The following is a 25,683-nucleotide window of genomic DNA, read 5'->3' on the forward strand; positions in this document are numbered from 1 at the left end:
TACCTCGCCTCACTATGTCTCAGTGCCCCCTCTGTAAAACAGGGATCATCGTACTCCCCACTCCCTCAAATCGGTGCTGTGAAGATTAGTGTTTGTGAAGCACGGTGAGTTCCTTAGGTTTAAGACACTTGGACCATATTTGGAAAAAGCTCAGCTCCCATTCACACAACAAAGAAGAGGCCGTGTCTTTGAAAGTGCTCCCGTCACTGACTCAAAAATCTGACCAAAATGTTGCAATGTGAGCTTCAAGGCGCTGAGTGCAAGGTATGACTTTAGTGACAGAAGGATTGGACCCTTACATAGTGAATACAGATATAATGTAAGCCCTGTGAGGCAGGAATAAGGTTTGTCTAGCACCTAACACGGAAGGACTGATTCCTGCATAGTCTTTTAGAGACAATGATGTAATAGAATATTACTACAGAATAGAATAAAATAGAATATTTTACTACTATTTTCATACTACTTTATACATAGCAATTTGTTGTATGTAATTTTTTATTTTTAATTTTTTGTAGAGGAACATGGGAATTGCTGGAATGAATGAGAACCATGGTCCATCTAGTTTCCATAGATATTCTTCTGAGGCATCTGTTGTAAAAACCCTACAGGAGGAAGGTATGGGGTATTCTTCCCCCCACCTCCCCATGATTTGTTAACCTTAATCCCTAGTAGTGAGAGACTGGTTTGAGTCATAAAGCAGGAGGCTTTTATCCCTTCCAAGCCTCTTTGTTAGCATTAACTTTTGTAACAGTGGATATTCTTGTTATCCATGTAAACATCCAATTCCTCTTCAATTTTTGCTAACTTCTTGGCCTAAGTGACATCCTGAGGCAGTGAGTTCCACAAGCTAATTACTCACTGAGCGGGAAAATATTTCCTTTAATGACTTTTGAATTTTCTACTTTTCAATTTCATTGAATGTCCCATTGATCTTGTTATGAGACAGAGAGAACAGATTATCTGCGCTGCCTTCTTTAGCCTATCTATTTTATCATGTTACCTCTTATTTGCCTCTCTCCTACTTTCCTGTACAGTGGTCTTCCTCTTCAGCTATACCTGCCTTTTTACTGTTATACTTAGTTTATGGTAGAGGGGTGCATGTTTTGTAGCTTCTGTAGGCTGAGCATCCCTCTGTTCCCATCCCCCCCACCCCAAATCCCTGCAACCCTCCCTTCCTTACCTCAGGGGCTCGCTGTGATGCCCACTGCCATCCTCTCCCCGGCAGGGGTTCTGTGAGAACCGCCATTCCCCCAGCATGCCAGAGGCAATGTGTGCCCCCTGTTTCTCCCATGCCAAGGGGTCTCATTCTCCTCTACCCATGCCAGGTCCTCTGTGTACAGTTCTCTACCCCCCTTTCCTTTCTGCCCATTTCACCCCATACCAGGCTCCCACATTTCCCCTCCCCATCAGAGGTTCTGTGACCTCTCCATTCTCCCCTCCCCGGTGCCAGGGACTCTGTGTGGTCCCATTCCCTTCTCGCCAGCTCCAGCTCTCCCATTTTATTCCCCACCTGAGGTTCTGTTTGACCCCACGCCAGGATTTCTGTGTGCCTCCCATTCCCCCTGATGTCATGTGCTCTGTGTGCCCCCATATCAGGGTCCACCATTGCCCTCCCCCCTCCATGGATCGGGATTCTTTGGGCCAACCTATTTCTCCCTTCCCCATTCTTCCTCTCCTTCAAGGCGTCAGCACAGTTCAGTGTTTTTCAACCTTTTCTCCTTTTGCAGACCCCTAAAACATGTCAGATGGATGTGCGGACCCCTTTGGAAATCTTAACCATAGTCTGTTGCAGACCACCAGGGGTCCACAGACCACAGGTTGAAATCCATTGTACAGTGGTAACAGCGACCTTTCAGGGACTCTTTCGGCATCGTTTGTGGACCCCAGGTTGAAATACACTGGCATGGTTAAACAGTGTTGGGAGAATGGGCTGAGCTAAACTGAGGGATATTGTTATGCTGGGATCTGTTAATGGCAGCCATCAATCCACAGTTCCAGAGATGGTTGAAGCTGACAGCTCTGCTAACCTGATGCCAGGGGCTCCATGTGTCGCCCATTCCCCTACCCCCTTTCAGTTTTTCTGATTTTCTTTTTCTCACCAAAATAATATGATGCTGCCCATTGGTGCCTAGAACATTCCCTGAAAGTTTGGAATTGAGCGGAAGGAGTGTTCGGGAGTTCACTGTATTACCCCCCGAGAAGTGCCATCAAGCTGAGCGTGGAGCTTTGAAAACTTGGCCAAGGATTATATAAATCGCAGGTAAATAAAAGGCTAGTGGAGCCCAATGAGAGAGGCCCCAAATGAGATCAGGGCCTTATTGCACACAGGGCAATGCACAAACACTGAATGAGAGTCTCTGCCCTGGGGAGCTTACAGTACATGACTGACGGGGAAATGGAGGCATGGAGAGGTGAAATGAATTAGCCAGGGTCACAGCAGCAAATCAGTGGCAGAGGTGGGAATAGAACCCAAGAATCTTTTGTCCAAGGCACTGGGTTGGGACTCAGGATAGCTGGGTTCAAGTCTTGGCTCTGACGCAAACTCGCTGTGTGACCTTGAGCAAATCACTTATGGCCTCCTTTTGAGATGCAGTGGGCATTATCAGGGGTTCTCTGCTCTGTCTGTGTACCCCCTCTGGATCCCTTGTTTTGGCCCTTTGATCCTCTAGCTCATCTCTTTGTTTGTTTGTTTGTTTGTTTGTTGTTGTTCCCTGTGGTAATTGCTTGCTTTCTAGGCTCAGTGGTCCCTCCCACTCGGACAAGGGAGTGGGCACACTCTAATTTGACAGAACTGATGGGGAAACAGGTGAAGTGACAAGTGAATTGGCCAAGGTCACAGCAGCAACTCAGTGGCAGAGGTGAGCACAGAATGCAGGTATCCTGACTCCCAGTTCAGTACTCTATCTACAGGATCATGCTGCTTCTCTTGATGATGTTATAACACAAGTAAGGAAAACTAAAATAAAGCAAGGTCCCCTCCCAGAATAATATTCAATAATTCTTTTGTACAGAAACTTTCCAGGGAGGATCCCCAAGTTCTATACAGATAAGGATGACTATCATGCTCTCCATTTTATAGATGGAAGTCAGCGGTAAGCAAGTTTCTAGGACAACAGGAACTATCCCTATAATTTTTAAGATGACCATGTGAGAGGACTCATCACTAAGACCAGAAAGATGAAGCAATTTAAAGGCAGAGAAGAATTACCTTCTGCTAAACTTGGGGCTTTTTATTTAAAAAAAAAAAAAAAAAAAGTTGCTGTAGCATAAGTGTACCAACTTGCACCATCTCTCCAAGTCCCTGCAGGAGGTTTCCTCATGTCTGGGCTTCCCTTTCCTAATCTGGAGACGTCCATAGAAATAAAACTGTTTGGCCTTTCATCTGGGCACCACATTTCAGCAACATTAATCAAAAATCTCTGGCTCCCCTGCTGCAAAAAGATGCTTCTCTTGATCTGCCGCAGGAACTGTTCATAATACTTGCAGCTTGCTGTTTCTCAAGCCCTGATTTATTCCCCCCGAATGGACAATAAAGGGAAATGAACCATCGATTCTCCTGGGATTGGTTGGGTTTTTTTTAAAAAAAAGGTAGCTCAGTTTTGCTTAGATCCGGTACACCTGCAAATCCTGTAACGTGTGTGTTGCAGGGGCAGTAGCTGGGACGGACTCATCGCTCGGACTGACTGGTTTCTCACAGCCCCTTTTCCACACAAGCTGCTGGAGGTGCAGTCAACTTTGCGACGAGCTGCTGCTGTATGTGACCTCACAGGGAGGAGTTTTCAGCAAGAGGAGCGAGCTAAACGGAGTAGAGGCAGGAAGGATCAGCGGCTCAAAGTGTCTTAGGACAGAGAAATTCACAAGTGGATTGGGGGCCAAGCGATCGTCTTCTCGGGGGGCGGGGGATCCTTGGGAATCTGGAAGGCTGAGAAAACCGCCTGAGCGCCCTTGGCTGAATCTGCCTGCGACCCAAATGGAAAAATATAAAGGTAAGCGAGGAATCGTGCCGCTCGCTCCTGGGCGAGCCCGGGCAGTGCGTGCGGGGGAGCCGAGAGGTTCGGGGGGGAGACGCGCCTGCAGCCGGATCGAAAGGGGCCGAGCCCCGTTGTCTTGCGGGGGCTGGGACCGGGAGCTGCCAACCCAGACCCCGCCTGGGAGCCGGGGCGGCTGCTGGCTTTCCGCTGGGGACTCTGCTGGCGGGAGCAGCTGTGAACAGCGGCACTGGAGCGGCTCCGGATTCATCTTTGAAGGGTGACTCCGGTTGGGTTCCACGCCCGGCTCGGGCTTTTACACGGAGCAATTGGCTCCAGCACCTGCGCGTGTTTGCGGGTGGTTGTTCCCCCCTCCCCGGCCCGTGCCCGGGATCGCCGGACAGGGGCACCGAGGGCAGTAGGCTACAGCCCCCCCCCCCCGGGCACAGGCTCGGTTTCAGAACCGGCTCCGGGGCGTGGGTCCGTGCGATGGCCTGGGAGCCGCGGGGGCTGCCCCGCTGTGCCCGCTCCTGTTACCCGGAGCCAGGGGGCGGTTCGGAGAGCGGGCGAAGCTCAAACCAAAACATTCCCGAGGCTGGAGGAGGCGAGCGAGGCGGAGTCCCCCGGGGTTTGCTGGTTTGTCTGCTCCGTGTCGGGGGGGGGGTTGGTTGGGGGTCGCCTGCTGGGGAAAGGTGAGGCGGAGGGGAAGGAACCGAGCATCAGCCAGGCCAGAGAGAGAGAGAGGCGCAGTCCCGGTCCCAGTCCATGGAAAGTGGGAACGGAGCAAACGTCCTAGTTTCAAACCAGATCCTTCCCTCCCCCTGCAAGCTGTGGCTGTGCGATGGCTGTTGGGAGCTTGCCCCGGGCGGGCCTGCCCGGCATGGATCTGCTTCGGTCTTCCTAGGAAGAGAGCGTGAACGGGTTCAAGTCCGTTTTTCGATAGCGTGGTGGCGAGTGGAAACGCAGGGTCTGTCTGGTCTGAGGCCAGCGAAGCCCATAGAAAGACTCGTATTGACTTGGATGAGCTGTGTGTGTGTGTGTGTGTGTGTGTGTGTGTGTGTGTGTGTGTGTGTAACTCTCTCACACACACACACTCAGTGTGATGGGGAATCGAATGCAGCTATTGCTGAGTAATGCACAGGCTCCATCAGGGGCACAGACCTATACAACTGGAAGCTGGCACCAGAAAGGCCTTTCCCGTAAAGAAAATGTGCTAACATTTCCAGCCTCAGGTCCCGGCAAAGCATGGGCAAAGCTGACTTGCCTCCTTTTGCTTCTGCCCTGACAAGCACCCTCTCCACCCTTTGCTTTTCTCTACCTACTGTGCACTCAGGGTGTATCCGAGCACATCCAAATGAGTTACATTAGTTCAGAAGGAGAAACTGCTTGAGGGGAAATGGCAGCTGGTCTGCAAATTGGTATTTTGTTCTCCAGTTCAGCTTTGTGTGTGTGAGTTGGGGGGGGGGGGGTTGTTGCTTTTTGTTTTTGAATGAATGCTCTGGTTGCTGAGTAAATATACAGTAATACTATATAGCTTGGAGGCAGATTCTGATCTATTATGTTGGTGTAAATGCATTAAAGTCGGTGGAGTTACTCGGAATTGATGGCCAGGGAGCGAAGATCAGAATCAACCTGGCCCAGAGGGTGGTCTGTTTTAAATTCTTTGTAACCTATGCACACCTGCCGACTGTCCCTACTCGGCCTGCACCTATGTCAATTTACACCCATTTAGGAGCTGATCTCTTCCTACTTTTAAAAAAAAAAAGTCACCTTTCCCACACTCTCTCCACATCTCCTTCAACACCATTAAAATACGCTGGCCTGGAAGTTCTGTCTCCATTTTGCTTCCCCGATGTCCCTGTATATAATTTTGCTACTTGGGCAGGCCTGCGTAGCCCTTTATGATGCAAAGGGTTCACCTGTCAGCTACACAACCTGGCAACAGAATGTTTTCCAAATGTAAAAATAAGTTTGTTGGGTGCGGAGATGCTCATCAAGCGGAATCTACCTGCTTGCTCTTTGTCACTGACTTGGGGTATATCTACACTATGCAGGCATAGCCCCATAGCAGAGACACAGTCTGACAGAAAGGGCCTGTCAGTGCAGGAATGCCGCCTCCCTGAACAACATGAGCTAGGCTGATTGAAGACCTCTTCCATCCATATAGCTGCACCTACACTGGAGGCGTGGGCCTGTCTAGTTCTATGTCAGTGGGGGTTGTGGCTATGTCTGTTTGGGTGGGTGGCTTTTTCACACACAGCTCTGCCAGGATAACTTTCAAGTGTAGACCAAGCCTCAGGCAAAAATGGTCAATCTCTAGAGTCTGCGTCGACCTGTAGAGAGTAAAACTCTCCTGCAGGGAATAGCAGCTCAGTGAGCAGTTGCCTGCTGCAGCTCCAGTGTCACAGTGAAATAAACACTTGCAAAAGTTCAAAAAAAAATCACCATAGGTATTGAAAGGCTAAGTGCCACAGTCAGCCTTGACGTAACTTTGTCAACTTCAACCACTCCCTTCTTGCCAAGGAAAAGGGAGGATGCTCTGAAATGGTGGGCATTTAAGGTCTGACCCTGTTCCCATCCAAGACTCCGGTCTCTGGAAGAAGGAGCTGGCCCTTTCTCTGCAAGGAAAACATACAAATGATTGCACTGCAGAACAGAAGTAGCACTTGCTCTATTCTCTGTGCCCCCTCAGGATGTTTTAGTGAGTTGACAGGGAATTTCATGCTAAACCAGCAGGTTCCTGCCTGACTTTGGATTTCATTCAGACTCATTACTGTGACAGGAACAAGATTTTACTAGAACCGAGTAGATGCAGCAAAACTGGGTGATCGTGCTCATTTGAAATGAGGTTTAACTGACCTGGCACACCTCTCAAAAATAAGAAGATTATCTCTCTCAACTGATAAGGCCCATAAATGACCCTGACTGAATTTATAACCCTGCTGGAGTCAATCAGAGTTTTACCATTGAGTATTTTCTGAGTACATTAGCACGGTGGCTAATTTAGTACTATGTACTTAGTGCAATGGGAAATATGGGACTTTCTGCCAGATTTAATTAAGACCACAAAAGGGATTTTACAGGAGGGCTAGATGTTATCTCGACATGCCACTGAAATGATGTTAAAGTTGACATTAAGCATCAAATTCTTCATTGACTTCTCTACTACACCCTGCACAATACCATTCAAATAGAAATGTCATGGCAGTAGATTAATTCAGATGTAGCTGTGTTTTTGGGTGGCATCAGAGCATCAGGGGTGTATTCTGTCCATGTGTGTTGAACAGAAAGCATAGCTTATTCAAGAAGCATGGCAGCACTTTTTGTATTTATTTATTTATTTTATTGTGCTTGAGTTAGGAGCCAATGTGCATTAACAATAATACTGAGTTCAGGCTTAGACGCTCTGCAGAAGAGTTACTTGCAGACTGTTGACAAACTCATTTTGGGGGTGTCAGGTCAGCTGTTTCTTAATTACAGTAACCCAGTTACACTAGTGAGTTGGGGAAGACAGAGGAGAATGAGAGGGGTGGAAAGAATCTGTGAGAGTCCCCTGAAGTGGGAGAGAAGGTTGGGAATGCCCTGAGGTGAAATGGGTTTGGGGGCAATTGTCTTTCATCAGAAATGGATCGGCTTACATGGACGTCACTCCTTTTTATTCTTGGTTTCAGCGCCGCTAAATTGCAGGCTGGTCTATGCATGAGTATATACGGCAGTACAAAATCCTTCCCTTGATATCACCACGAAAAAGCTAATGTGTGGGAGATGCCTTCCTGATAGAGATGAGCGAGCTCCAAAAGAATTGTCAAAATGTCTCGCTATTGTTTAGGGAAAGGAATTTCACTTTAAGATCTTCCTGTCACTTAAGGTGAGTGGGTGGAGAGGGAGGGAGGCATATGTACTGCCCAAGCAGAGAGAATTCCTTTTACTTTTGAACTTGAAGCAGAACCAGTTTTATTCCAGACTCCATTTGAAGGACATTGTTTCTTTAAGGCCTATGCAGTTTTGTAACACCAACTCAGGTTCCCAGGAAGAGATAGATGTCCCTCCTCACTCCCAAGCCTCAGTGACTTTGTCATAGAAATCCTGCTAGGAGGGCAGCAAAGAAGGACCATGTGGGGTATAAAGCTGAGAAGGGGTCTCCATAGCAGGATGGAGTCTCATTATCTGCCTCCAGTAATCAGCAGAGGGCTCTGCCCAGGATAAAACTGAGATTATAGAGGGCTCCCTTACTTGCCCTCCTGAAATCTTTTATCTCCCCAGCCTCGGAGAACAGAGGTGCAGGGTACTACAAGCTCCCACATTTCTTAAGTAGATAAGACCCCCTGGAGACTTTGAAGCAGGATCTCACCTAATATACTCATTTCTGATGTGCCTGGTTAAATCGGAAAGCATCTCTTCTCCCTTGCAGCATGGAGGCTGCAAAAAAGCAATAGCTGCAAAGGGAAAAGTAACCCATTTGGAATTGGGGAGAGAAGGAGTTTGCAGGGGACAGAGGAAATGTGCGTGGGTGGAAGACAATAGCTACAGCCACCAGTGCCTTGGCAATATAGTGACATTGACAAGATAGATTTTTAAAAACTAACAAGCCTGTATAACTCCAACCAAAGCATGATTTCTAGTCAGATCTTTCAGAGAAGGACACGGGGGGCTGGGGCTCCCCTTGTTCCTGGATATGCGGGTTGAAAGAAGTCAACAAACGGCATTTCTTTTCATCTGAGGATCTACACGCATTTTTGTAAACCTTAACTAAGCCTTGCAATGCTCCTGTAGGGTAGATATGTTTTATTGTGCCCGTTTAAGCTATATCTATACTAGAAGGGGTATTTTGACATATGTTAACATCTTAGTGCAGATAAGGGTTTACCCTGGCCAGCTAACACACGCTGAAACACCAACTTGCTTGTCTAGTGAAGACAAGGCCTTAGAGAGATGAGCAGACATAACCAAAGCACAGAAAGGTTAAGTGATGTGCCCAGGGTTAAATAGCAAGGCAGAGGGAGGAATAAAACTCAAGAGTCCTGACTCTCATATATCTAGACTACAGTTTGTGCCCCTTCCTTAACTCACGTTCATTGATGATCATCTTGAGTTAACTACCAGGATTATAAATGCTAGTCTACAGGCTCCTCAGACGTTGGTGGTTTAAGCTAGAACTCTGCCTAGCATAAGGTTTGCAGTTGTTAGTTAACTTTATCTAACTGGCAATCTCTGAACTATAGTTAAAACAAGACGGCTCTACTCTAGTCTACTTCAGTCAAACCCTAAATCCTCTCTAACCGCTAGCCTCATTTAACATCTGTCTAAAAAATACAGATGAAAAATGACTGTCCTCCATGTAACACTCCTGTCTTTTTATGAAAGTGACCCTTGTGGGTGTTTGTGGAGGGAGCAGACAATGCCACTGCTGGGGAGTAGGCCTGAGCACCTCATTTACTCAGTGGGGATCCAAAGGAAGAAACCCTTTTGGTTGTTGTGAATGGCTTCCAAAATCACACCCCAACTCAATAATAGATCCCCGGTAGCCACCCTCAAGCCAAATCCCATCCGACGCTCAGTCACCCAAGCCAGATCGTTCTTTCTCTCTCTCCTAGCAGAGATGCATCTCTAGCCTCAACAGAGCCCATGAGGATCCTGTAGCTTGCTGCTTGTAAATGTGTCCCTGTGTTTTATGGATTCCAAGGCCAGAAGGGACCGTTGTGATCATCGTCTGACCTCTTGTCATAGAACGTCCCCAAAATAATTCCTAGAGCACCTCTTTTAGAAAAACATCCCATCTTGATTTTAAAAATTGCCAGTGATGGAGACCACCATGACCCTTGGCAAATTGTTCTAATGGTAAATCACTCTCCCAGTGAAAAGTGTGTGCCTTATTTCCGGTCTGAATTTGTCTAGCTTCAACTTCCAGCCATTGCATCGTGTTATACCTTTCTCTGCTAGATTGAAGAGCCCCATTACTAAATATTGGTTCCCCATGCTGGTATTTATAGACTGTGATCAAGTTACCCTTTAAGATAAATAGACTGAGCTGTTTCAGTCTACCACTATAAAGCAGGTTTTTAATCCTTCCCGGTCTCTGCAGATATAGACTTCATTGGAGAAAGTCAGGGAAATTGTTGGCATCAACCATAATAGAATTTGATGGCAGTAATATATTTTTGTGCATGCCTTTAACTGTCAGGCATGTGAATATTCTCTTATACTTCACAGTATGTGATGAGCACTGGGGATATGCTTCATGTGCTAGCAACCAGGAAAATGGGATTGGTGGTGAGACACAATCTGTGTGTGCAGTCTGTGATGTGCTTTGGAATGAACTAGGCTGCATAAGGGGGTTTTACTATTACAGCTGCCTTCCTCCCACCCCTTTCTGCCTCCTCCTGCCCTCTGGGAGAGTACTATCCAACAAAATAACAAAAGGAAACAGCTCACACAAAAGGCAACAAGCCAGCACCGAGGTTGCTGCCTGTAAAATACCTGCCTCCAGCTCTGTATGGTGCAGGAGTCAGGACACACCCTTGCTTTATGGTGCTGTGTTTCTTTGTCAGGCTGAGGCTTGGCAAAGGGAATGATGCCTCCCCTCCCCAAACACGCACACATCCCCCCTCCACCCTTTATTTTCCTTCCCTTACACAACAGGATCTATTTGCATTGACGCCTGGCTGGGGAAGAGAGATTGTGTTTGAATGAGCTTATTGTTTTGGAGTTTTCCCTGATTCTCTTTGCTGAAGACCACAGTCCAGGAACATCTTGAATGGATATGCAAAAATGCCCATGCTGTTCTTTTGGAATGTTTCTGATGCTTTTATTTCTCTTTAGTAGCCATGGATTGGGCACAAGTGGGTAATTACAGTAATTAGTGTAATTAGACCAAGTCCACACTAGGAATGCTTATAGGTATACCAGTATACAACCCTGGCTAAATGCCCTTGGTGTGGATGCAGCTTATATAGGTGTGACTGAGGTATAACTGTGTCTATGCTGCCGGCGTCTGCCAGCACAAACCACCCCCCTGAGTGACAGAAGTTACACCGACATAAAAGCCGGAGTGCAGAAAATATGCAAAATAAAAGCCGGAGTGCACAATATGCAAAATATGCAAAATAAAAGCCGGAGTGCACAAAATATGGTACAGCTGGAAATAGAGCCAGTAGAAATATCTATCTGAGGGTGATATAAATAGCTTTTGCCTGTAGTGTCTGTATGCCTCAAAATCTTTAATGTATTTCTTTATTTATCCTTGCAACATTCCTGGGAGAGCGGGAAGTGCTGTTCCTCAGATGGGGAACTGAACACAGAGAAGCTAAGTGACTAGTCCAAGGCCACAAAGAAAGTTTGTGGCATAGCAGGGACTTGAACCCAGGGCTCCCATATCCTAGGCTCATGCCATAACCACCTTCCTCAACTGGACCTTTTCGCCATGAAAGATAATCATGCCTTTGCCTTCCCTTCCCTTCAGAAATTTTACAACCATTCAAATAACCTGTCCTATGCTCTTCAAAATGAATGAAGCCAATTTTGGACTAAAGGAAACCATGAAAATAAAATCTACCCAAGGTGATAGCAGCTGATGTTCTCACAGCAGTGGGAAGAAGAGAACTGGAAGGACCAGGAACCAAGCAAACATGTGGCAGCTGGAAGATACCCACATTTTGCTAGTCTATGTACGAGGCTGAGCGTTCTTATTTAAAGCTGTGTGACTGTAACTCTAAGGAATGAGCAACTTGGCTTACTGCGGTACTCATGCAGGCTCCTGCAACCTGTACTTATTTGCTAGGTTTAGAATACTGAGTCATCACCTCTTGTATCCCAGGCCGAGGGACAGGACAGACCAGCACAGTAAGTTTGCCAGTGGCTGAGGAAGTTTAATGATGTGACCCTAGTTTATTTGCCAGCTGGTGCGAGTAGGTCTACGTGCATCTTTGTCTTGAGCATGCACATATACACACACCTCTTTAAGACTCAGGAGAAGGGGCCAGACTAAAACACCGAATCCATACACACTTCTTCAATTCTAGGAATGTGCAGATCTAAGTCATAGGATCATGCCTACTTTTATATTATAGCAATAACACCTTGCACTTTTCACACAGGAAGAGGCAGTTCTATCTGTCTTAGCTGCTTATCTGGCCCCATTTCTGTTGTGCCTCAGCACCTCCCCATCTTTAATGTATTTATCCTCACAACACTGCAGTTAGGCAGGGCACTGGTATTATTCCTATTTTACAGTCAGGAAACACGTTGAGACACTACAGGTGAAATCCTGGCCGTCATCTTCTCCCCTCCCCACTGAAGTTGTAGGCAGAATTCTCCCTGACTTCAGTGGGGCAGGATTTCCATCCAAGTGAGGTGCCCGGGATCATGCAGTGTGGTGAAGCAGAGAAGTAAAACCCCTCATCCCGCGGGAATGCCTGAGCCACTGGACCATCCTTTTGCTTTGGGAGGGTTTCCGTACACATACCCAAGCCTCAGGGGGAGGATCTTCATTCCTCCCCTTTCCCCACGCTTTAGGTGGGAGGCCTGCTTCAAAGGATCATCACTCCCAGCCAAGCTTCCGAAGCAGGCTACGGCAGGGGCCCTGTGTGGGTTGGAGGGGGTCTGTCTCCATGCACAGGCATCTCGTTCAGTGCCATAGAGCAGAGTGTGTGTGCCCCAGCCAGCCAAAGCTTTACAAAAAACAAAGACCTCTTGGGAGACTTCCTGATACTCCTATGGACCAGGCCAACCCCGCTTGTGGTATGCTGCAAAGCTCACCTGTGGGGCTGTGTGGTGTATTGCCAGCCACAAGTGTTCCACAGTCATCAGCCCAGCCTCTGTCCCTTCCCCCCCGCCCCACCCCAAAAATCATGAGACCAGAAACTAACTTTTTGGTTTTTTTAAATGAAAGCGGAGAGTCTCTCCCAGCCGTGACTCCAGGGGCTGGAGCTGTAAGAAAAACACCAAACAGCGTGCGATAAAACTGCACAAGCTGATGGAAGCTGGAAAGGCCTGGGGTGCAGCTGGGGCTGTCCTCGTCAGCCTGGGCTGGGCAGTTCAATGTGGATTCTGTCAACGAGCCTCGTGTTGATTTTATACTTTGTCTCGTACATTGAAATCGCTGTAAGGTGCCCTGAGAGAAGGAGAGGTGTTCAGACGGCGAAATAAATAATTCCCTGGTGAATGGCCAGGCTCCTAGGATTTAGAAGTGGCCATTTCACTGGGCTAGGAAGGGGGGTGGTTCTGGACACTGGGATATGTCTAGACTGCAATTAAAAACCCGCAGCTGGCCCCTGCCAGCTGACTTCGGCTTACAAGGCTCGGGCGAAGGGGTTTTTAATTGTGCTGTAGATGTTTGGGCTCAGGCTGGAACCCGGGATTTAGGATCCTGTAAGGTGGGGGAGACCCAGCGCTCAGGCTGTAGCCTGAGTCCAAATGTCTGCACCCCAATTAAACAGCCACTTAGTACCAACCTTTTAGCCTGAGTCAGTTGGCACGGGTCAGCTGGGGATGTCTAATTGCAGTGCAGGCATGTGTTGGTGGGAGGGTTGGGTGAGGAGCCATTCTGATCCACTTTTCCCTCACTGTAAATCATCCACCCTAGCCCTGGTCGTCTTCCTAGTCCTGATGAGATTTGCTTCCCTCTACTGCTGATTCCTGACCACCCACTTGGATTAGGATCTATCCTTGGAGTGGTGAGTCATGGTGGGAGCCTAGACCAAGGCAGAGAAGAGTGAAGGAGCCAGCAAGCTATCTGGGATGGGAGACTGGGGCAGGCCAGGTGTGTGAGGCTATCTGCTTGCTCCTAGGTGGGGGCAAATTGAGATGCTGTGTTGGGTGCAAAGGAGATGGAAGAACTTAGTTTTACAATGAGGATGGAGAATGGAAGGAGGTGGACTAGAGACCTGCTATTCAGTGAAGATCACCAAGGATGTTTATGCCTACTCTTGGAGAACTCAATTGTTAATTTTCTCCTTTCCTCTGGAGGCCCATGGCATACCTGGAGTCTCCCCAGCAAAGGTGGATGAAATGGGAATCTTTTCAGAGCTGTGAGCTGATCAGGGAGGTGTCCTCTGTGCTGGGCATCCTGAGTTAGATTCTTCTATAATGATCTGAGTGCTTTATACCACTCAGGTAGCACAAAGGGGTCAGATACTGGCCAGCTGAGAATTCCACCAATGGAAATGCTCAGCTGGTTTATGCAGTCAGCTGCCCCTCCACCTGCCCCGTCTGAAGGAGTGTGCTAGGGAGGGAATTTGGAGAAGGCAGGGCTCCCCAATGCTTTGGTGAGGATGCTTCATGATCTTTTAGTGGAACTCCGCTTCAGCTGGGGATCTGCACTGCTGTTTCTGCAGCAGCCGCAGCTCAAAGAGTGCATGACTGGGACTGAAAGTGATTGGAGCTGGATGTCTTCAGAAACAAATAGTAATGCTAATGATTGGCGGTGTTTAGTAAATGTGGCAGGTGGGCCAAAATCAGTGAGAACAGCTGTTATTAAAGGAAAGGCAAGCATGAGTAACGGCAGCTGGCAAGGAGAGCTGATCTTACTGCCTGTTATACTGCAGATTAGAACGTGGTGAAACAAGTTAGCTGTGGAAATATAGACCCCACGGAGTATCAGCATCTGGGGATATGTTTGAAATCATGAGGAAAGCATGAGAAAATGGCAATTGTTTGGTCTAAAGTTCCACCTATGAAGGTTAACTTTTAATAAAAATTTTTTTTTCCCACTGACCTATTACCTTCTTCATAGGCAAAATTCCATGGAAAGTACATCTGATGTTTGGGTGTTTGGCAATATTGTCTTCAGTTATAAACAGCACATAACATACATATTGTGCCATTTGTGATTTAATAAAAGCCAAAATCTTTTTTTCTCTGATGAAACCATCTGTTGTTTATGGTTGCTTTTTTTTTCTTGTGTTGATATTTTTGGATTTGCTTAGGATGAAAATGTAGCACAATTCTGACAAATGAATAGGAAATATCTGCAAGTCTTTGTTGGCAATTCAGCCTGTGGCTTTCTTATCACAGTTTATGGGAGATTCCAAAATTTCCCCCAAGGTAATAGGGAGACTTTGGAGATACAAAAGAAGTTAACATGAGCCCCGAAAATGGAAAAGATATAGGGTCAAATTTTCAAAAGCACCTAAGTCACTTTTAAAAATGAGACTCGTGCTTCTAAATAATGTAAGTGTTTTTGAAAATTTGACCCATAATGTATCAGCAGTAACTGTTTTGTTTGATCCACTTTTAACTAAAGATAAATCTAACCCAGGAAATTCTCAAAGAGGTTTTACCATTGCTGTTGAAACTCCACATCCCTGAACTACAGTAGCTGGGTTGACAGAAGCATTCTACAGAGAGGTTTAGGTTGCCAGTTTTTCACACCCCTGGGTGCTGTAGCTAACATAACTTTTAAGTGTAGACAGGCCATAGTTAGAAGATGGAGAGCAGGCTTTGGGGTAGGTGGTAAAAAATTAGCATAATGAGGCCACCATTCTTCCAATCCTGATTTTCACACAGGTAACAAATTATTTCATGTGTGAATGGAATGTATGTGTGCAGACTTCTCCATCCTGAGATGTGGATATTTCCAAAAACTAAATTTTCTCAGCTAAATTCACCCCAAAAATCTTTTTATTTTTTATTTTTTATTGTGTGTGAAAACCATTAAGACTTAGGAGGAAACAGCTGGCTGACAGGGATCCTGATCTTTGTTACGGAAGGTTTCGCCATGTTACCGGTGGCTTTAAACTGTATGTTTCTCCACAAGCATGTTTGCAACGTGGAGCTTTCTTGCCGAAGAATTTCATCACACCAGCTGCAGCCCTGCAACATTCCAGCAACTCGTTTGTTTCATTTAGTATGGGATAAACCACTGACCATGGCTGACCTGTCTAATTGGCATCTATGCAGATGACTCAAACTTCCAACATTACCATGCCTATTGTGGAAGATATGTGCACTGCATGTCCTCACTGTAAATATAATGAGAAGCCACTTGGTATCCACAGGTAGTCTGTGCATAACTGCAGGTGCAGTCAGGTACCTTGATGTCTAAGTGCTAGCATTTCCAACTGCAGCTATAAAATTGCAGATAAAAAAAAAAAGGCTATTTTTAAAAACCAGTGATGGTATTTGCATAACTATCGAAAGCAGGCTCAGGACCAGATGTCAAAGGAGCTTTACTGATTTACACCAGCTAAGGATATATGTATCCAAAATTTGTTGCAATATTAATTTTGGAGTCACTCCTAATGTCTCCATAATTTAGCTTTCCATAGAGCAGATAACAGAACATTTGCATCTCATAAAAAGATAGATATGTTGCCCAGTAGTTTTACCAACACGTATTCCTGTTGTTTTATTGTCATTCTCCTTAAAAACTAGAGGCACTGTTGTTGCCCTGAGGCATATGCAGTCAGCCAGAGAGGCGAGATTACAATGTATCACTGCATATCGGTTATGGGATAACTATACCGGGGCAGCTAATGACCAATGATCAAGCCATGCATAGGAAGAAGACTATTCAGAATAATTGGATTCTAGGGCATTGGGTAATGGGCAGCAGCCCATTGTGCCTCTGTAGTTTTTACATTGTAGATGGTTGAGGTGAACCCCAGAAGTGGTGTGTGGAATTGATCTTGACTAGCTACATCAGCGCAAAAGATACCTGCACCTGGTCTCCACTGTGATTTCATTCAACATAGCGATCTCCATGTAAAAACATAGCTTTTTTTTTTTTTTTTTTGCGCAGTGAAGACCTAGTGTGCGTGGATCGTAACTGCTCCTTCTTGCACTTTCCGTATATGTAACTCCCATGTTTTCTTAACATCGTAACAGGCTGAATTGTGAAACTAAACTCACTCAGAATCTTGTTTATATGACTGGATGTATTTCCATCCCATTTGAATTCCCCTGCTGTAGTCATTTGGTTCATTCAGTTTCATGTGCTGCTTATTTACCTCCCATGTTTTAAATCCATGGCAATTTATTCTTATGCAGCTGGCAATCTGGTGGATTGCTATTCAGTCCAGTTGTTCACTTAATGAAAACACAACAACCTAATGATGCAAAGAGACATCTTCCACTTGGTGATGGCAATCCCAATGGAGTACTCTATAGATACAAACTGATTCAGAATCTGTCATAATTGTAATAACCTTTGATAGCTGGGCTTGGATTTTGTTTGCCTCCATTTGGTATAAAGCATTGGATTCTGAGGCCTTGTCTTTACTAGAAAAGTTGCATCAGTTTAACTAAATTGATCTAAAAAAGAATCTAGTTAATGGGATGCAAACCTCTAATGTAGATGTGCAACCAGCTGGTCGGCATGCTTTAGGTTCCTCCTCTGTACCCAATCCTAGGAGGATATGAGGCTGTTACAGATCCCAGTTTAAGAGCTGCTTCTTTAGGTCAAGCTGTAGAGCCTCTCCTTTTTATTGTCGGAGGTTGCTGGTTCAGTCATTAGTACGGGCCAAAATCGTGGCCAACCTGGATGCATTTACCCTTACTTATGTTTACTCACTCAAATTGGTAACGTATAGATGAAGATTAACAGATTTAAGCAAAGCTTAAACTGGTTTAAGAGTATCTACAATCAACTTAAAAATTGCTCTAGTTTTCGAATTTTTGCTTAAACTGATGCACTTTTCTAGTATAGACAAGGCATATTTCTAGAAATAGGAGTGAGAGTTAGGGAAAGTAAGTAAAATGAAAATTCTACTAGATAAGAGGATTCAGACTTTACAATTATCTGGTCAAGACCAAAAACAAATACTTTTATAGAAGATCAAGAACTCTAGCGTCCCAATAACTGAATGACTTCTTTTTTAATTCTCATGGTTCACTAAACATCTTCTTCTAAAGCTGTCATTGGTCCTTTGGCCTATCAGTGCCCTTCCAGTGCTCAATATAACAAGCCTAGGGCATCTCACAAGGATAATGATAATTTCTAGAACAAAAGCTGAAATAGAACCCAGGTGTCCTGACTGCTTTGACTATTTAGGAAGCACTTCCTTTCATGAGTGCAGCTAGATTCCTGATTGACACACAGAAGCAATGTTTTATTTTTGCTCATGTTTGATTTTTTTTTTAATGATTGTGGAGTTGAATTGCTGTAGTTACTTAGGTTGATCTAGCCATTCCTTATCTTTCTGCTATACTTTTGATTTAAACAATGCCATTTCCCCAGATTACTTATTTATTGTCAATATCACGTCCGCTCTTATGATTGTTCTTGTAACTTTGTGCAAGACAAATACTGCAGGAATTGTATTCTGTATTGTCAAACAAGAGCGCTGTCAGGGTATTCAGGCACCAGGGAATTCCAATTAATCATCTAAGTGGGATTTGAGGATCACTTATAGGATATCTTGTTAGTGTTGTAAATAGCTCTCACATTTCTATATAGGTGATGAAATGAAGTTGTTATCCACATCCTTGGGACAGGTTTGTTTGTGCAGCCGTTGTCCATGTGCAAAGTCAATTTCACTATAGAAAATGATACACACCATGGCTATGGTATTCTACTTCAAGCAGCATGCTGGGGTCTTAGTTTAGTTATCTGGACTTTCTCCATTGAGATTTAAATTCAGGAAGGTACTCATGGGCTGTATAATGTTAACTTCTCATTAGGAAAATCTCAGACCAGGTGTTCAGCCAGTCACAAAATCTTTGCCGTTGAATTTCATTCTCATGCTGGACAGAGTTTTTGTTGGAAACTTCCTGTTTTCTGTTCCCCATAAACATAGATGTCTCACTGACCCAAATTTAAAAGAAACACAAAAGGCTAAATTCACTCCTGGTGTCACTCCAGCCAAGTCAAGTGATTCTAGGGATCAGATTGGTCCAAAGATCTTACGCTGGGTTTACTGAGAGGTTACCAGTTTTGTTAATATGTTAGTTAACTGTGGCTTGGTCTACACTGCCGGCGGATTTACATAGCTTGTGTATCTCCTGTCAACTTCCTAACCTGTACTTACCGTGGCATCCCCGCTGTGCTGTGCCGACAGGAAATGCCCTCTCATCGACACAGCGTTATTCTTTTTTTGCGGGATGTGGCTTAACGGCGTTGACTTCTGGATCGAGTGCGTCTCCATGGCTGCTCAATCGATCCCGCAGAATCAGTCATGCACTGCCGACAATGCTGCTGGCAGTGTAGACATACCCTGTGTTTCTTGCCTTTGACAAGTCCCAAAATCAAATTTTAACCTACAAAAATTTGTTCCTATAACAGAATAATGTAGGGTTGGCAAATCATTAGCAAAACATTAACACTAATGTTCCTATAACTAAAATGACTAACACTTGTCCTAGAAATAATTAGGACTCTTAATTGGCAAGAACAAAGATCTTCTAGCACCTTGCAGCCACATAATCTGTTCTATTATTATTGGTCGGCATTCCACTACTGTCTAGAGGCCCTGATCAAGACTGAGACTCCCTTGTGCTAGGCACTGAACAAACACTGAGAGAACTGACAATGTAACTAGACAAGACAAAGGACTGGAGGGAGAACAGACACAGAGAGATGAAGTAATTGCCTGAGGTGACACAGCACCTAGGTTTCCTGACTCCCAATCTAATGCCCCTCTCCATTAGCATGCTGCTTCCCAATCATCCTAATTATGACCTATTGGGTACTCTGTCACTACTCAGTTATATCTCACCGTGGCAAGTAAACAGGCTCTGTTCAGTCTTATGGACTCAACTTCAGCTGTATAGAAGAAAGCAGCCCATAACATCCAGTTGTGTTGGATCCTTGCTTTCCACCCCTCTACTTGAGCATACTCCATCTATATGAAGACTGCGGCATGGAGTAAGAACTATAATGGACACTACTTAATTAACAAAGGCACTGCCACATTTGGCTCAGAAGTGGTGAAAGTACAGTTTCTAGGCTGAATGTGGCCCCATGCACTTCTGCAGTTTGGCTCTTGTCTCCCTTCACCTTTAACTAGTTCCAGAGAAGCATTGGACCTTTCTCGGGCAAAGGTTGGGTGCCCCTGTCCTAGACAGAGTCATGGTATAGCATTACTTTGAGAAGTAATTGAGACTAAGATAATAATTTAAAATCTATAGTGGAAGAGATTATTAGGGAGCTACGTTTGTGAGTATTCCTTGCTTAATGGACACGGCAAGATGATGAATCTGAAGTAAGTACATGTGTGTTGCACAGGAGGAGATCTGGTAATCAAGCCATGCCCTCTTCCTCTGGTCACGTTTCCTGTGTCAGTTAAGCCAGCAGTGCAAAGGGGCTGTATCCAAATAGAGAACTGAGCTCTATATGTCCTGGGCTGTTTTCACCACTTGTGAAAACACACCCAACTCAGAAGTGGAAAATGGTGCAGAGTGGTACTGGCAGCTCTTCTGCATAGAAAGTGAACAATATTTTACTCATTTGAATGTAGAGGGAATTTTAGTTAGGCAAAATGTAACTAGCCTGAGAGAATGTACCCACTATTATCCATGTATACATAATAAGCCATATAAATATTGTTCATTCACTGACCATTTTCTAAAAGCAGGAAATATTGTTCAGTCCATTAAAGGTTGGCATCATGGGAGATTCCCAACATGGATGAAGGCTTGTGAGTCTGTGGCCTTGTCAGGGATCAGGGCCTACAGCAGACTCAGTCTCCTAGCAACCCAAGAAGCGCAGCTGGCCCGCAGCAGGGCTACCTCATAGATTTTAAGGCCAGGAGGGACCATTGTGATCACCTAGTCAGACCTCCTGCACATCGCAGACCACAGAACCTCACCCACCCCCTCTCGTAATAGACCCATAACTTCTGGTTGAGTTACTGAAGTCCTCAAATTATGATTTAAAGACAGAGAATCCACCGCTTACTCTAATTTAAACCAGCAAGTGACCTGTGCCCTGTGCTGCAGAAGAAGGTGAAAACCTTCCAGCATCTCTACCAATCTGACTTGGAGGGAAATTCCTTCCTGACTCCAAATTTGGAGATCAGTTAGATCCGGAGCATGTCGGCAAGACCCAACAGCCAGACACCTGGGAAAGAATTATCTGTACTAAGTCAGAGCCTTCCCCATCTAGTGCCCCATCTCTAGCAGTCACAGATGGGCCACATGCCAGTCTCATCATACCATCCCCTACATAAAATTGTCAAGGGCCATCTTGAAGCCAGTTAGGTTTTCGCCCCCACTGCTCCCCTTGGAAGGCTGATCCCGAACTTCACTTCTCTCATGGTTAGAAACCTGCATCTAATTTCAAACCTAAACTTGCTGATGAGTAGTTTATATCCGTTTGGTCTTGTCAGTATTGGCATTTAACATAAATAATTCCTGTCCCTCCCTGATATTTACCCCCCTATATAAAGCAATCACATCTTCCCCCTCTTGATTGGTTGCATCACCTGATCAGTCAGAAAGAGCAGCTGGCTAGTGTTTAAGCCCAGCGGCAGCAGGAGCTCTCTGACTGTTCAATGTGTATCATGCCTGCAGTGGTTTTTGCCCTTGTTTCAGTCCTTGCTTCAGCTTGCACCCAGTCCCTGCTCCTGCTTGTTCCAATTCCACTCCTTGCTCCTACTCTGTTCCAGCCCTGGTTCCCCTCTGACTCCTTACCCTCTGGTATTGATCCTCAGTTCTGACTCTGACCTATGACCCTTGTTACCCTCCAGCTCTGGCATTCAGCTTCTGTCCCTCCAGCACTGACCCTTGGCTCATTCCTGGACTTTACCCACACTGGACCCAACTCTAACTGGAAGGCTGAACTCTTGTGTTAACCACTAGGCAAGACTGCCCATGGCCCGGTCTCTAACAGGCCCTCAGTAAGTCATGTATACCCATCTAAAGCAGGAAAGAACAAGTCGTAATGTGACTCTCAGAACAGAGGTATTTCCACCACTCAAACCCACAAAGCCGTAAGAAATGGGTGTAAGACACTAGCTATGTATGCGTATGTGAGAGATCTATTCTCCCTTTAGCGATTGGTCCTGGTCGATGATAGAAACCTACTCCCTAGAGCTGTGCGGGTCACTCACGTAGCTCAAACAGTCCCGAGTTGTGCTTTTGGTACTAGTGGTGTGGGTTCTAGCCTTCCTGCTGATGTACTGGATCTGTTCCATAAAGGTCATTTAATCAGAATTAAGAAGCTATATAATTACAGGATCAAAGAAATGAGAGCAGGAAAAGACCTATTAGGTCATCTAGTCCGTTCCTTGTTCCCTAAAGCACACTCTTTTTGTGTGTTCTCTCCATTCAGGTTTTAAATATTCCAAGTGATGTGGCTTCTGCCATTTTCTTTGGAATATTATTCCACAGACCAATAGAGCTCACTAATCTTCAAAATGTAATGTGTATTGTACCTGGCACAATGGGGCTTCTTTCTATGACTGGGGAACTCTAGTTGCTACCACAGTGCTAATAATTAGAATAAATACAGGCCTTGATCTAGGAAAGCACTGAAGTGCATGTTCAATGTTAAGCATGTGAGTAGTTCCTTTAGTTTAAATGGGACTGCTGGTGTGTTTAAAGTTAGACACATGCTGTACTACTTTCCTGGATTGGAGCCCTAGTAGGGAAAAACAAGTACAATGAAGCTAGGAAGGGAAAGAAGGTATAAGAAAGCCACACAGTGTAGGATGTTTATATAAATAGAAAGCAGAATGGCAATATGTTACGGTTAAATACAGTGCATAACTGTGTTTTATGGCAGCAGAGATATTTTTTATCCTTCCCCTTGATGGATAATGTTTTCATTCTCTGCCTATGCGTCTCAGCTTACTCATCTGTATAGTGTTTCCTGTTGTGAGAAATAATTAACTAATGTTTGCAAAATGCTTTGAGATCCTTGGGTGAAAGTATTTTTTTATTACTGTTACCGCATTGTTAATATGTAAATTATAACACAGGAGAAATTGGAAAAAATGCATTCTGCTCCTCCATGAAATACACTGTGCTATAAGGTGATGGGGCCTTGTCTACACTAGAAAGGGTCTCCCAGTATACCTATACCTGTAGAGCTGTATCTGCAAATCCCCTAGGAGATGTAACAACAAGAGAATTATTTTAGCAATAAAGCTTATACCAGTTCCCCAGAAGGAATAAGATAGACCAGCAAAAGGATTTCTCCCCCCCACCAAGACAGCATCTACACAAAGGCTTTTGCCAGCATCACCGACCTACATGTGCCAGCAAAACTCTAAAAAGTAGTAAAGGCCTTTATGTGTCTGCAACTCCCACTGGTGTCAGTGGAAGTCCAGGAGACTTAGCGTATGATTGGGCCTTTGACATAAAACTTCTGCATCCACAAAGCATACCTTTCATTGAGAGTAAACTGGAAATTCGTGTTTAGAAAATTAATCTAACTTTGTACGGCCATAGAGCTATAACCTTTAGAATCTCTTCACGTCTTTGGACAGCTTCCAGGTCTCATACAATTGACGCGTATGAATTATAAATGTCAGTCAATGGAAGTATTTAAAAACTATGGTGCCAGAGCAACAGTTATTAATTTTTTTTTAGTCTACATTTTAACAAAATCTGACTCCCATTTAGAATAATGAGGGAGTACATACATATAGGGAGTTTTGAGGATCAATAAAACAATATTGATGCTGAAGTCCCTTTAAGGTAGTGAGAAATTGATACAATGAAAAATTTCTGTAGGCATATTTTGATCTGATATAATGTTTATTTGACAATGAAGATCAGTATAATTAAGTGGTAGGAGAAAATAATGAATCCAGAAGGGAAAGAGGAAATTGTGCATCTATGGAACAACTGTAAAAGGATCCAAACATATGGAAAATTCAATTCTATGGAGAGTTAAATCACTCTTATGTAATCAGGATCAATGGAAATGAGCTGATGTCAGTATTGGACTGGCCTAACACATGGATGGAAAATTGTATGGTGACATCCTCTAAGAGAGACCTGCGAATAGCTAGAGAAAGTTCCATTCAGGCTGGTTTTCCATCGCTTTTTTTTACCCAGGAAGGGTCTGATCCAAAGCCGTTGAAGTCAGTGGGCGATTTTCCATTAACTTCAATGGGGTTTGGATCAAGTTCTAAAAGAGAGGTGGAAGACAGCAGAAAGAAGCACTCTGCAGTGAAAATCCTTGTTACACTAGTCATTTAGGGTGAAATTCATCTCTTTGTGGAGCAGTGGTTCTTGGCCAGGGGTACACATACCCCTGGGGGTACACAGAACTCTTCCCGAGGGGTAATCGACTCATCTAGATATTTGCCTAGTTTTACAACTGGCTACATAAAAAGCCCTAGCAAAGTCAGTACAAACTAAAATTTCATACAGACAATGACTTGTTTATACTGTTCTATATACTGTACACTGAAATGTAAGTACAGTATTTATAGTCCAGTTGATTTATTTTGTAATTATATGGTAAAAAGGAAAAAGTGAGCAATTTTTCAGTAAGTGTTCTATGACACTTTTGTATTTTTATGTCTGATTTGTAAGCAAATAGCTTACATGCAGTGAAACTTGGGGGTATGCAAGACAAATCAGATTCCTGAAAGAGATATAGTAGTCTGGAAAGCTTGAGACATGCCGGTGTAGAGGACTAGTACAAGGCCTGTGCACCGCTGAAATCCCACCTAGTCACCCAACATAGGGCTAAGATGGGACCCCCAGTTTCTCCCCCAAATGTGTGAGATGTGTTTGAAGGGATGGTTTGCTGCTCTACACCTGCAGGAGAGCAACAAGATGGATCTGTGAGCTAGGAAAATGGTTTTGTTCAAAACACAGAACTGTGTTTTCTTGGAGAGAGAAGCATGGAGAATCCACTGGGATCATACTGTTCTTAGTACAGTATGGCACTAATCGAGAGACAATGCAGTGTAATGGTTTGAATAGGAAACTGAGCGTCAGCTCCTAGTTTCAATCCCCAACCCTGCCACTGACTTGCTGAGACCCGAGACAAGTCACTGAACCTCAGGTTATGAATAATCTAGGAAATCAACATAATACTTGCCTACCTCACAGGGGATTTGTAAGGTTTAATTAAGTAACATTTGTAAAGATCTTTCCATTCCTTGTGCAGAGGGTTCATTATATGTCACACGTTTCTTTAGTGTTTATATGTATAGGTGCTGGAAGGGCATATGGCCTGGGAAAAGGAGGCATTGCCCAGAGTTCTCCAGCATTCCAGTAACACCTCGCTACTGGAATAGCCCTTGGGGGAGGATCCATTACCAGTCGATGCAACTTAGAGATGCTCCCACTTAAAGCCATCTTTGTTTCTTCATCATCCTGAGCAGCACCGAGTGCCAATGGGCCAATCCTGAGATTCTGGCCTAGCATCTCTATTACTAATCGGGGAGCCTGTTTAATTTTGGGTGAGACAGGCTAACATTTGCCCATTTATTTTAAATGAGGTTGAAGAAGAAAGCAAAGGATGATTTTGGAGAGATGATTGCATTGTAGTAGCTTCAGCAGTCTGGGAGGATTACCACAATGCTGCACCCAGCTAATTGGCAATTCATTTTAAGCGATGAATATCAGTCATTCACACTTGCAGATATTAACTAAATAGGATCATTTGGCAGGAAACAATGACCCCTCTGAGAATGTCTCCCAAAATGAAATTGGTTCACCAATCTGAACTGGGTTACTATGTAAGAAAAGATGCCATTGATTCAACCAATAAGGCAAAAATACCAGCCTTTAAACATAATTGGACTCACCATCACATAAAGTAGAGTGATCATGTGGGTCAGTATTAATAGAGAAAGGCCAAAAGCAGAGAAAA

The 25,683-nt window shown here is 44.7% G+C and overlaps 1 protein-coding gene and 1 long non-coding RNA gene across 4 annotated transcripts in view; one reads left to right on the forward strand and one right to left on the reverse strand.

The window, feature by feature from the left end:
- Nucleotides 1-3,667: 3,667 nt before the first annotated feature.
- The window catches only part of AFAP1L2 (actin filament associated protein 1 like 2), a 111,035-nt gene continuing 89,019 nt past the window's right edge, over nt 3,668-25,683 (forward strand). For all 3 annotated transcript variants that reach the window (XM_067537038.1, XM_067537036.1, XM_067537037.1), the window contains exon 1: nt 3,668-3,989. In XM_067537038.1, the coding sequence (XP_067393139.1) occupies nt 3,974-3,989 (16 nt within the window). In that variant the 5' untranslated portion in view covers nt 3,668-3,973. The remainder of the gene's footprint in view (nt 3,990-25,683) is intronic.
- Nucleotides 12,878-14,050, reverse strand: LOC137146082 (uncharacterized). Its single transcript, XR_010917834.1, has 2 exons — nt 13,948-14,050; nt 12,878-13,080 (listed from the first exon to the last, which is right to left on the reverse strand). It is a non-coding gene; the product is annotated as an uncharacterized lncRNA (long non-coding RNA).

Source organism: Emydura macquarii, unplaced genomic scaffold, assembly GCF_026122565.2.
Source record: "Emydura macquarii macquarii isolate MOO-44397 ecotype Brisbane River unplaced genomic scaffold, CSIRO-AGI_Emac_v2 contig_3692, whole genome shotgun sequence".
In the NCBI taxonomy this organism is placed as follows: domain Eukaryota; kingdom Metazoa; phylum Chordata; order Testudines; family Chelidae; genus Emydura; species Emydura macquarii.